General features: G+C 46.7%; 1 protein-coding gene across 1 annotated transcript; it reads right to left on the bottom strand.

The window, feature by feature from the left end:
* Nucleotides 1-1,538: 1,538 nt before the first annotated feature.
* On the bottom strand, nt 1,539-13,540 carry LOC310701411 (zinc finger protein 75D-like). The gene is made up of 7 exons (XM_083492220.1): nt 13,450-13,540; nt 12,251-12,698; nt 11,638-11,754; nt 7,654-7,777; nt 6,123-6,205; nt 4,342-4,468; nt 1,539-3,742 (listed from the first exon to the last, which is right to left on the bottom strand). Exons 2-7 carry the CDS (start codon nt 12,650-12,652, stop codon nt 2,739-2,741), a joined length of 1,857 nt encoding a protein of 618 aa, XP_083348346.1. The 5' UTR covers nt 12,653-12,698; nt 13,450-13,540; the 3' UTR covers nt 1,539-2,738.
* Between the last annotated feature and the right edge of the window lie 95 nt (nt 13,541-13,635).

The raw sequence follows: 13,635 nt of genomic DNA on the forward strand, positions 1-13,635 counted from the left end.
ATTTCACGTTACAAGAAAGGAAGAAGAGGAGGAGTTTGGATTTGATATCCCGCTTTATCACCACCGTAAGAAGTCTCAAAGCGGCTAACATTCTCCTTTCCCTTCCTTTCCCACAACAAACACTCTGTGAGGTGAGTGGGGCTGAGAGACTTCAGAGAAGTGTGACTGGCCCAAGGTCACCCAGCAGCTGCATGTGGAGGAGCGGAGACGCGAACCCGGTTCACCAGATTACGAGTCCACCGCTCTTAACCACTATATCAGGAAGAACTTAGTTGAGATTCCTGCATTGCAGGGGGTGAGACTAGATGACCCTCGGGGTCCCTTCCAACTCTACAATTCTCTGGTTCCCAGGAAATGCATAAAAAACATAATAATAAACAAAATTAAGGATTAGACGAATTCATGGTCTCCCAGTAGCTCTTATCCATGATAAATGGAACCAAATAGACTATGATCAAAAGGGAGGCAACAGCACAATACAGTACAGTTATTGAAAATTATATATGATTTATCATGGCTAGGAGGAATAGCTTGGCTTCTGTTGTTCATGCTCTCCTCCTTTCTGGCCTACTGTAATGAGCTCCCCTTGAAGATTATCAGAAATCTGAAGCTAGTGCAGAATTATTTATTGTATTTATTTATTACATATTTATTCTGCCCTTCATCTGAAGATCTTGGGGCAGTTCACAGCATAAAAGTACAAAACAAAAACACAAAATACAGAATAAAAACACCTCCCAAAAACACATTTAAATGACATAGAATGTCAATCAGCCAAAGGTCTGGTTGAAGAACGGCGTTTTCTGCCTGGCCCCTAAAAGTATATAATGAAGGTGCCAGTTGAGCTTCCTGGGGGAGAGCGTTCCTCAAGCGGGGAGCCACCACAGAAAAGGCCTGTTCTTGTGTTGCCACCCTCTGGGCGTCTCATGGAGGCACATGAAGAAAGGCCTCAGAGGATGGTCTCAGGCTTTGGGTCAGTTCATATGAGAAGTGGTCCTTGAGGTCTCAAGCCACAAAGCCCTGATATTTGCCAACTTCCTGCTTCCCTTGTAAAGAAGAGTAGCTCTGCTGCTCCTGAGCCACTGGAGGAGCTTACAGGCCTGTGTTTTTCAGCCTGGGGTCCCCAGATGTTGCTGGACTACAACTCCCATCACCCGCAAGTCTCCGGGAACCAAGCCATATGAGGAACGGTTGAAGGAGCTGGGTATGTTTACCCTGGAGGAGACAGAGGAGATATGATTGCCATCTTCAAATAACTAAAAGGCTGTGTACAAATAATAAATTGTTGTTGTGCAGATGGAGCCTAAGTTTCATGAATTCTTTATGCTTGCATTGTTTTTGTATGTGAACTGCCTTGAGTTTTTAACAGAAATGCAAAGTGGACATTCCTTTCTTTTCCATTTCATTTCATTTCATTTCTCTTCCCAACCCTCACTTCTGCTTAAGTGCTTAAAGGCCACTTATATCCACGAAAGCTTTAAATTTGAATTAAAAGGAAACCAGGAGAAACATACACACATGCCAGAAGAAGCCAATAATTTAATATAATGGTTTATTGTAACAAATGGCGACTTAGATTAGAGCATTTAAACAAAACTGAAAGGCTATGTTACTACTGTCTGTAAAGCAGCCTTCATCAACCTGGTGCAAAACATGGGTTTTGTAGTATAGTTGCCAGCGGCACAACTAGTGGTCAAGGGTGATGGGTTTTGTAGTCCAAGAAACCTGGAAAGCACCAGGCTGGCAGAGGGTAATGTGAAGGAAGAGGGTGACAATACTTGCCAGCACAGTCATAGGATCCCCAAACATCCTGGGTTGTATTCAACTAAGTGCTCCTCAGAGTAGACCCACTGAGATTAATGAATAGGGGTCCTTTACCTACTTTAATCTTTCAATGGCTACTGGCAATGATGGAAGCTGAGCACTGCCTTCACAGCTGGGGGCAGCAACGCTGCTGAATGCCAATTTCTGGAAACTGCAGCAGGGGAGAATGCTCTTGTATTCGGTTACTGCTTGCCAGATTCCCCACAAGAATCTGGCTGGCCACCTTGAGAACAGGATGCTGATCCTGGCCTGATCCAGCAGCCAGGCTTTCCTTACGTTCTTGCTGTGGGATGTGAAACAGAAGTACAGCATCCCTAAAGTGGACATAAAAGGGGATGTCTGGACCAGCCAGTCGGAACTTTCTCTTAGGCTGGGGCAGGCTTACTCTGCATGTGACTAAAGGTGGGCGTAACCTCACCTGCTCAGGTGACAAAAGAGCAAGACTGGTCATCCATCTCTCTCTCTCTCTGACAATATCCATCGAAGAAGCAACATCTGCTTAGCCTAACATGCTCTCTTGGTTTCCAAAGGGGCTATCTCCTTAAAGGATAGTTTCCAGGTATATTACTTTTCTAACTTAAGTCTGCTTTCTGGGATACAATTGTGAACAGAATGTGTGAGTAAACTCTTTTTATACTTTTATAGAAGACTGTGTCATGTCTTATCTTTTTATGAGGGACTGAATAGGGAATTATCAACGAAACTTATTTTAGAAGCTTTAGCGAGCCTGAGCAAACGCACCCGCTGTGCAAGTTTTAAAAGGGGAATGTTACTCTGCTAAACTGTATAAATTGTTAACACAAGTTGGAAAGGATATAATCAAACAATATAGCCTCTCCTGCATCCCTGAACATTCCCACACTTGCTTCCAACACTTCTACATGAAATTCCCGTGCGGATTCTCCGATGTGGTGTTAGGCCTGTTCCGGCCAAAGCTCTTTCCACACCTTGAGCATCCGTACTGTTTCTCCTGTGTGGCTCCTCTCGTGGGCATGGAGGCTCGAGTTCTGACTGAACTTTTTCCCACATATCAAGCACTTGTAGGGCTTCTCCCCTGTGTGGACCCTCTGGTGCCTAGCAAGGTCCCCGTTCCTCCGGAAGTAGTTCCCGCACTGCAAGCACTGAAATGGCTTCTCCCCCGTGTGGCTTCTCTGATGTGAAAGGAGGTTCGTGCTGTTGACGTAGTTCTTCCCGCACTCGGCGCATTTAAAGGGCTGCTCCCCTGTGTGCAGCCTCTGATGGTTCCTCAGGTTCCACTTGTGGCGGAAATTTATGCCGCACTCGGAGCAGGCGTAGGGTTTCTCCCCGGTGTGGATCCTTTGGTGCCGTGTGAGGTCCGTGTTCTTGATGAAGCTCTTTCCACACTCGGAGCATCTGAACGGTTTTTCTCCCGTGTGGATTTTCTGATGGGAATGGAGGTTGATTTTCTGAGTGAAGCTCTTTCCGCACTCGGAGCACTGAAACGGCTTCTCCCCTATGTGGATTCTCTGGTGGGTCCTGAGGCTCGAATGCCCACTGAAGTTCTTCCCACACTCCAAGCAGTGAAACACTTTCTCCTCTAGGAGGACTCTCTTACGGGTCTTGAGTTCTGAACGGTGGCTTAAGCCCTTTCCGTACTCGGAGCACTGAAGTGGTTTCTCCAGTGTTTGCGTTCTCCGTTGAACATTAAAACTTGGTTTCAAACCGAAGGTCTTCTTGCACACAGGATGCCTATTCCTTTCTTTTCCTTCCGCCATTTTGTCTTGGGTTGGGATTTCCTGGAAGCCACAGGGTTGATAAACCACAGAACTTTTCCTTCCCTTCTGTTTTGCTTCCGTTTTCCGCCTCCACTCTTTCCTCTCTCTGCTTCTGTCTCTTTTCAGTGACGCGCCACACAGTTCTTGCTCAGTCTCACTCTTCCACGTGAGTCTATCACATGCTGGAAAAGAGAAGTGGCACAATGTAGTAAGGCCACAAGAGAGTAAGGGAATTAGTTTACAGCTGTAAGTCAACAGACACTCCTTTTCATAATCCACTACATTGTGTTGAGGATGTTAATAATAATAATAATAATAATAATAATAATAATAATAATAATAATAAATTTATACCCCAGCCACTCTGGGCGGCTCCCAAAGAATATTAAAAACACAATAAAACATCAAACATTAAAAACTTCCCTAAACAGGGCTGCCATCAAATGTCTTCTAAAAGTCAGATAGTTGTTTATTTCCTTGACATCTGGCGGGAGGGCGTTCTACATGGTGGGCGCCACTACTGAGAAGGCCCTCTGCCTGGTTCCCTGTAACCTCACTTCTCGCAAGGAGGGAACCGCCATAAGGCCCTCAGCGCTGGACCTCAGTGTCCGGGCTGAACAGTGGGGGTGGAGATGCTCCTTCAGGTATACTGGGGCTGAGGCCGTTTAGGGCTTTAGAGGTCAGCACCAGCACTTTGAATTGTGCTCAGAAACATATTATTTGTTTCCTAATGTTTACAGTCTGCTTCTGACCCCGGAGGTGAAAAAGGAGGAAAGCTTACACAGAGAAGACACGTTCCAAAAGTTCTCTTCCATGACTTCCCTGTGCAGGTCTCTCTGATACGGATCCAGCACTGCCAGCTCCTCCTCATTGAAGCACACAGTCACGTCCTCAAAGGTCACCAGGCCCTAGAAGACATAGGGTTCAAACAGGCAACAAGTCATGCTTCTTCCCCTTCTACTTACTGCAAGTAAGGCAGTAAAAGTGGGGCAGCCAAGCAGGCCTTTCTCCGCAGGAGGATTTAAGCCACCCGACCTCAACTTCCATCAGCTCCAGCTACCATGGCCAATAGTCAGGGATGATGGGAGTTGGGAGTCCAGCTGGAGGGTCGCCAGATCCCACCCTCAGATCTATCCGATTTCTTAAATTTATATCCCAGACTTCTTCCCCAAACAGCCCAGGGCAGCAAGCAGCAAATGATAAAGCAGTAAAAACGTCTTAGAAACTGGGAAAGCTTTCAGCTTGAAAGGCTTGTTGGAAGTCCTGAAAGTCGGCTATAATGGAGGAAATTACACGTTGACGTAAGATTTAGACACGGCTCGGAGCCACCGGGTGCTTTTTATCTGATTTGGACTGCCTCTCCCCAATCTGGGCCCTGTGATCGTCCTCTGAGGCCCTTCTCTGTGCGCCCCCTCTCCACAAGGGGCCCAGAGGGTGGCAACACGAGAATGGGCCTTTTCCGTGGTGGCTCCCTCTCTGGACACAACTTGTTTCCTTTCACAGCTTGAGCTTTGATACTTAGCCCAAATACAAATGTATTACAAGCAGCCCCCCCGTTTAGGCGGGGGGTTACATTCTGAGGCACCGTGCGTGGTGGCAAAATTTCATTTAATTGAAACCCATTGGAAAAGCCTGCAAACACCTTATTCCACCCTTCCAGTGACATCTTTATGACGTTTATCACTTCCAGGTTGGCGCAATGCACGTATACACAGCCATGCACATACATGCCATTTTATTTTTATTATATGTTTTGCTTTTTAAAAAATTTGTTTAATCATTTTTTTGATACAAACATCAACCGCAAAAGACACATACAACAAAAACCATAATAACAATAATAATACAATTTGACAATTCAGATTTGAATACACTGATATACCTACAACTACACCTTTTAAAACAATATTTTCCCACCTCTCTCTCCTACTTCCCACCACTTAAGCGCCTTATCGCTTAAATATTTGTTCCAGATTTCTTCACATTTATCCATTCTTTTTTTGCGTCGACATGCAATTCATTCGTATGTAACTAATCTGTCCATATTATCAATCCATGTGCTCAATGGATCTTTTTGCGGCTCTTCCATATCATCAAGACAAGTTTTTTTGCTTCTAATATATATGTTTATGTTTTGCTCTTTATATGCTGTCAAATGCTGTTTTGCATGTTTCTTGTACAAATAAAAGTGAAGAAAAGTAAATAAAGATTACCCCCCCCCCCAAAAAAAAAGAGAGAGAGAAAAGAAAGTCTTTAAAGAAGCTGCATTATACTGAGTCTACACTGACCGGCAGAGGCCCTCCAGGGTTTCTGGAGTCTCCCAGCTCTACATGGAGATGCTGGGAACTGAACCCAAGAACTTGTGCATACAAAGCAGATGTTCTGCAACAGAGCTATGGCGCTTGCAATCTCCTCAGTGGGCAAATTGACAGAAGCAAAGGTGATGGTTCAGGCCCAGGAAGATGAGGAGAGGACAGAGACCTGTTCACACTCATCACTGAAGCATGAAGGTGGAATGGGCACTGAAGGTCACTGAAGGATCTGGGATGATCAACCCCTTACCTTGTCTGGTTGCGTGGAATCCGTTCCCATTCCATCCTGAAGAACAGGCGGCCCCGAACTGATGGCTGCTGTTATTTCACTGCCTAGAATGGCAGGAAGATATTGGATTATTTATACCCTTTTTCTGTTGTTATGTATTTAGATTATTTACATCTGGCTTTTTCTCTGGCCAAGTCACACTAAGTTAGAGCTTCAGAAGAGGTTTGCTTCTCAATACCAGCTGCTCTGAAGGAAGAATCACAGAGGGCTTATGCCTTTACACCCTGCTGATGGAAGCATCTGGCTGGCCACTGAAGGAAGCAGGGTGCTAGATGACAGCAGCGAGCCAGCAGTAAATCACCCCAAGCAAGCTAGAGTTACCGTATTTTTCGCTCTATAGGACACACTTTTCCCCTTCCAAAAATAAAGGGGAAATGTGTGTGCTCCGGAGGCTACGCATTGCTTTCGTGGAAGCCTGGAGAGCGAGAGGGGTCGGTGCGCACCGACCCCTCTCGCTCTCCAGGCTTCAGGGATACTCGCGCTGCGCTCCAAAGGCTTCGGGTTCCTTTTGCTGAAGCCGGGAGAGCAAGACTCTCCTGTCTTCAGCAGAGAGGGAGAGCTGCGCAGCGCCCCTTCAGCGAAGCGGGAGGAGAAATGGAAGGGGCTCCATTTCTCCTGCCGCTTCGCTGAAGGGGCGCTGAGCAGAGAGGGGGAGATTTTTTTTTTCTTGTTCTCCCCCTCTAAAACAAGGTGCGTCCTATGGTAGGATGCGTCCTATAGAGTGAAAGATACGGTAACTCTTTATTAGCAAAACACAAGTGTCAGGCCTAATGAGAACTCAGGTCTTGTCCCCATGAAGCAGTTGCCAAGACCAGAGGTCCCCACCTCCCTACAGCTGGCTGGATCTCCTCCTCTCCTTCCCAAGCAATCAGAGACTATGCCAGTGTGGCTGTCTTTGCTCCTCCCACTTCATGCCTCTCTTGGTTCAGGGAGACCAGGAGAGAGGGGAGCTGGTGGCCTCTTCACCAGCCTGCCCCATCTTTGCCTCTTGGCCTCCCTCCTCTCCTGCTTCAGCTTCTGCCTGTGATTCTGGGCTTCTCTTCTCATTATGGTCACTATAATGCAGTGGTACCTCTGGTTACGTACTTAATTCGTTCCGGAGATGCGTTCTTAACCTGAAACTGTTCTTAACCTGAAGCACCACTTTAGCTAATTGGGGCCTCCTGCTGCTGCCGCACCGCCTAGCACGATTTCTGTTCTCATCCTGAAGCAAAGTTCTTAACCCGAGGTACTATTTCTGGGTTAGCGGAGTCTGTAACCTGAAGCGTATGTAACCTGAGGTACCACTATATAAAAAATACAGTCACATCTAAATAAAGCACAACCAAGTTTATCAAAACAGTTCAATACAAACTCATATGAATTAAAAATATCAGAAATAACTACTGAGCCCTCTGCCAGTAGATAAGAATGGAAAAAGAAAAAAGGTTCCAATAATTTATTAGAACTTGGACACTGATTTTTATCAAACTTTAAACAGAAGGAACTTTACCTAGAGAGGTCATGATCCCACATTTCTTCATGACCTCCCTGTGCAGGGTCCTTTGGTTTGAATCCAGCAGCGCCCACTTCTCCCCAGTGAAGTAAACACCCACCTCCTCAAATACCAAAAGATCCTGAAAGAGAAAGAAACATTTCACCCTGCACAGTTACTGCTTCAATTCTCCCCCCTTCAAGTGCAATCAGACAAAACAATTAAGGGTGAGGTTGGTGGGTATCTCCTTATAGGATTTAATCCTTCAGGAGGGCCATTGGGAAAATAAGGTAGGAAACGAGGAAGACTGACAGAGAAGCGTTCTGCCTGTCACATCGGAAACCTCTACTCAAGACACCCCTTATTGTGGAGCTGCTTCTGGTACCTTCTATCAGCGAAGAGCCTCCCACTAGAGGTAGAAATTCTACAAAAACTATTATCAGTGAGGCTGGGGTCACTACACCAGAGTGAAGCCTGACCAAAGAACTGGTAAGAACTGTTACAAAGTGCAATGTGTTGTATGTAGGGCTGCCTCTGAAGACGGTTTGGAAACTTCAGCTAGCGCAGAATTCAGTGGCCAGGTTGCTCACTGGAGCAACAGTTTGACCATGTTACACCAATCCTGGTCCAAATGCACTGGCTACTGATTAGTCTCCAGGCCAAATTCAAATTCCAGGCCAAATTTTGACCTATAAAGCCTTAAACGGGTCAGGACCGCAATACCTCAAGGACCGACTCTTTACATATGCACCTGAGATCATCTTCTGAGGCCCTCCTTCATGTGCCTCCGCCTCGAGAGGTCTGGAGGGTGACAACGCGAGAACAGGGCCTTCTCTGCAGTGGCTCCCTGTCTGTGGAATGCTCTCCCCAGGGAAGTTTGCCTGGTGCCTTCATTATACAACTTTAGGCGCCAGGCTAATATGTTCCTTTTTAACCAGGCCTTTGGTTGACCTGATTGACACCCTACACCCTTTTAAAATGTGGCTCTTTTGGGGGTGTGGTGTGGTGTTATTGGGTTATTGTTTTTATTTTGATTTTATATATTGTGATCTTTTCTGTGAACTGCCCTGAGACCTCAGGGTATAGGGTGGTAAATAAATAAATAAATAAATAAATAAATAAATAAATAAGGAGAAACCCAGCGCTAACTGTTAGTGTGAAAGACAACTCCAGATAAGGCATGAAGGCAGGCTCTGAACTGAGAGCAAAAAAACTTGGGTTGGGTGTTTTCAAGGACTGTAGTTGGATGAATGGGGGAGATGGTGGGGTGTTGAGGTGGCAGAAAGTGGTTGGCTAGAGAAGAAACAGCCTTGACGATGCACATTTGCTAATGGATATGCTCTCACAGACTCTTTCGTCTGGTAATGCATTACTGAATGAAGTCAGACTAATTGGGGGGTTTGGTGTGACCCTTTGAACCCCCATCCTCCACCAAGGGAATTTTCTCCCACAGACTTCTGGGGAGGTCACTGAAAGCATATTCGGTTGCTGAGCCAGGACCAACTCCACTTCTCTGCAAACCAACTTCACAGGCTCCAGCCCACAAGAATCATAGAATCATAGAGTTGGAAGAGACCACAAGGGCCATCGAGTCCAACCCCCTGCCAAGCAGGAAACACCATCAGAGCACTCCTGACATATGGTTGTCAAGCCTCTGCTTAAAGACCTCCAAAGTAGGAGACTCCACCACACTCCTTGGCAGCAAATTCCACTGTTGAACAGCTCTTACTGTCAGGACGGGGGTCGGCAACCTGCGGCTCCAGAGCCGCATGCGGCTCTTTAAAGCCTTTGCTGCGGCTCCGGGGCGGAGGCGAGGGGAGGAGGCGAGGGGAGGAGGCGCATTTTCTGGGCAGAAACACGCAAAAAGCCGCTTATGATTGGATCACTCCCTTATCTACTGGGGGCGCCTCTCCGTTTGGATTGCTTGCTGCCTATCCAAGTCGATTCGCTGCTGGGAGCCTAGCGCGCTATGCAAGCTCATTGCCGCATTTTACCTTTCCTGGGGAGGACTCGGCGCGCCTGGCGGATCAGGTTGTTGGCGGATCAAGTCGTGGTCGCGTGGAATTTGTGCTTTGTGACTGTTTGAGGTGGGGTTTTTTTCTTGGGAGGCTGGGCGGCGCGAAGAGAGGGAGGCTTGTGGTAGCGTCGGGGCTTGTCTCTAGCAAAGTAAGTTCTCGCTATTTGGTCACATGCGCAGCATTCTCCTTGTGGGGGTGAGGTGCCTTCGGCACTCCAACGCTTGCTTTGCCAGCTGCTTTCAAAAGCGTCGGAATCAGCTGTGCTGTTGCTGGGTAACCGGATCGTCCCAGCAGCCATCTTATCTGCCCATGCGGTCTTCTGAGGCGGCCGCCATCTTACTATAGGCAATTCCACGTGGGAGTTAGTTGCCTGAAGCCCCTTTTTAGTTGCCTGAAGCCCCTTTTTAAACTTAAGCAGGGGAAAGTTTGGTGAATAGCTAACACTTTCCTTGGGGAACGTTATGCAACAGCTTATTGCTGGTCTTTGTCGTCCCGCCTTTGTAAGCAGGCTGCATTGAAAGGGGGCATATACACTGGTCACTGTTTTGAAGGGGAGTGAAGAACACACAGTCAAAAAAAGGTAACTTGTTAATTTAATGTTTATTTCTATGAGGAGGAGTAATTCTGAGGGGGCAAACAAAGAAATAATAAAAAGTGTCAAAAAAGGTATTTTTATAATGACGAATGCCTCATTATTAATTATTATTTACATCAGGCACTGATTATGATTTATGGTACACTGGGGCCCTGATTAATTTTCTATGGCATTTTGGGGCATTGATTATTGGGCATAGCAAGTCGCGGTCGCGTGGAATTTGTGCTTTGTGACCGTTTGAAGTGGGGGTTTTTTCTTGGGAGGCTGGGCAGCGCGAAGAGAGGGATTATTTTTATAATGACGAGGATGACATTGGGCCCTCATAATTAATTATTATTTACATCAGGCACTGATTATGATTTATAGTTCACTGGGGCCCTGGTTAATTTTCTTTGGCATTTTGTGGCATTGATTATGCAGTCGCGGTCGCGTGGAATTCCACGTGGAGTTAGTTGCCTGAAGCCCCTTTTTAGTTGCTTGAAGCCCCTTTTTAAACTTAAGCAGGGGAAAGTTTGGTGAAAGTTTGGTGAATTGCTGCCAAGGAGTGTGGTGGCGTCTCCTTCTTTGGAGGTCTTTAAGCAGAGGCTTGACAACCATATCTCAGGAGTGCTCTGATGGTGTTTCCTGCTTGGCAGGGGGTTGGACTCGATGGCCCTTGTGGTCTCTTCCACATATGTATGTGAGCAGGTCTTCTCCAACATGAACTATCTTAAAAACAAACACCGATCACGCCTCACAGATGACAGCTTGCAAGCCTGTGTGAAAATGAAGGTGACGTCTTACAGCCCTGATGTGCAGACACTGAGCACTGAGGTTCAGGAGCAAAAGTCCCATTAACCTGGTTACCTGGTTGTAAATTAAATACTTTAATTAGCTATTAATTTGTCCTTTTTTCTTGAGATTGACAGCTGACTGCACGATCCTGTATATATAGCATTAAGGTAAGAAACAATATATGCAGTGTTATATTTGTTTTAAATGTTGCAATGTTTTTGCGGCTCCCAGTTGTTGTTGTTTTTTCGGAAACGGGTCCAAGTGGCTCTTTTTGTCTTAAAGGTTGCAGACCCCTGTGTCAGGAAGTTCTTCCTAATGTTTAGGTGGAAGGCATGCCCACTTTCTTGCCAATTCTTGGACTTCAGCTGCTGCCCGCCCCGCTCTTCAAAATGAAGACACACTGGACACGAAACCTGCTGGATCAACACCTTAGCTAGTGCAGAAATACCTGTCTTGTACCTGCTATACTTTGTAAGCCACACCTTGTACCAATCCGATGGATGCAGCAAAGGCTTTGTCAGAAAAAGAATCGGGAGCTTGAGTTCGTCTGGCAACGAGGGCCAGGATCCTGTCCCCACTTGGCTACCCAGTGATCATTCCCCGCCGCCTGCTTACCTGATATAGTTTTACTGAGGCGGCTTCTGCCCCACCACAAGGAAGAGAAGGTATTTTCGGCATCCATGGCGTCTCCTCTGCCTCGGGGAGATCAGCATCTGCTTCCTGCTCGTGAAACTAGAATATGCAGGGAGTAAAGAGAGAAATGGATGAGAAAAAGCATATACATGGAATACATGTTAGGAGATGCCCTAATGTAACATGTCACTCAATAAAACTTCAGACACTGAATACCTGGGTAAACATAGATAGATAGATAGATAGATAGATAGATAGAGAGAGAGAGAGAGAGAGAGATACAGTGGTACCTCAGGTACTATTTCTGGGTTAGTGGACTCTGTAACCAGAAGCGTATGTAACCTAAAGCGTATGTAACCCGAGGGACCACTGTATATGGGATTTTTAAACATTTATATTCTAAATACCTAAACAATAGAAGAAAAGGGATAATGGATGACTGGCGCATAGGTTGTAATATAGCAGTTAAAATTTAACAAGTAAGTTATTTTTGCTGCAGCCTCTAATATCCAAAACAATAAAAATGTTTTTGTTTATTTTAAGTTTATGAAAATACAGCCATCAGCACAAAACTATTAAGATTAAAGTGTCTCACCTGCTGCTCTGCCTGCTTCTTCTCCTCTGCCTGACTCAGGAGGAAACCTTCTGCCAGGGCCACCGCTTGGGAACTGGTTTCCGCTCCACATTCCCTGACCCAGCTCTCCATCTCCGGGGGAAGGACAGCCAGGAATTGCTCCAGGATCACCAGGTCCAAGATCTGAGCTTTTGTGTATCGCTCCGGCTTCAGCCACTGATGGCAGAGATTGTGGAGTCGGCTGCAAACCGCTCTGGGTCCTTCAGCCTCCTGGTAGCAGAAATGCCTGAAGCGCTGGCTTGGAGCATCTGAACAGAGGATGTTGCTTTCCTGACCCAGGTTCTTCTTCACACTGCCTTCCCAGAATTTCCCACTGCTCTCAGCCTGGGCAGCTTGAGGGCTTCTTCCTGTATCCTCCAACATGGTCTCTCGTATCTGGGAACCAGCGCTGGCAGGCTTGCCACCTGTCCTGTATAATGCAGGATTGTCCTGTATTTCAGTGTGAAACGCTACGTAAAATGTACAGATACAGTTGTAGGGAAGTTTTTAATGTTTGATGTTTTATTGTGTTTTAAATATTCTGTTGGGAGCCGCCCAGAGTGGCTGGAGAGACCCAGCCAGATGGGCGGGGCATAAATAATTAAATTATTATTGTTACTGCTATTATTTTGTCCTGAATTTCAGGTCTTCTGCCTGCCTGCCTGCCGAGTTAGGGCTCCTCTTCCAAAAAACGTGGGTGTGTGGAAGGCCGTGTATTATTATTATTATTAATTTAATTTATATACTGCCCTATACCCGGGAGTCTCAGGCCGGTTCACAGAATAAAATCAAGATATAAAACCACAAAGTATGTAGTAAAAATAAGCTCTGGGTGGCCAAGCACAGACAGATTTACACATTCATAAGTGTGTGAGAGACAAATTGCAGAGGGGTCGCCCTGTGAGGCTGCAACAGATTGCAATGGGTTGCTGTGAAGTGGATTCAGGACCAGGTGAGAAAATCAATCGCCCCCAATCAAAGGCGGCCGCCCTAAGCCCTGGCATCTGGGCTCAGGCAATGGAGCGGGGTCTCTGGAGCTCCTTAAGCTCAGGGGAGAAAATGGCCCTGATGAAAAAAAGAATCTTAAGGTTGACATGCAAGTCCTGCTCCTCCCCAGATGCCTGAGGGGCCCTTAATATCGTCGCAGAGAAATCTCCCCCCTCCCCCGTTGCCATGGTTACCTGTGGGTCGCGGTGAGCCTGGCTTCCTTCCGGCCGCGAGCGCAGCTCCGCCCGGCCTCATCCGGGTCCCTTTCCCCTTTCCCTCGCGTCGCCTCGGCCGGCTCCGCCCCTTAGCAACCGGGCCTGCTGCCGGCTGCTTAGCAACCGGGCGCCCCCCTAGCAACCGCGGCCTGGTTCAGGGACGCC

The sequence above is a fragment of the Podarcis liolepis genome, assembly GCF_965112155.1.
Source record: "Podarcis liolepis genome assembly, chromosome: 2".
NCBI lineage: Eukaryota > Metazoa > Chordata > Lepidosauria > Squamata > Lacertidae > Podarcis > Podarcis liolepis.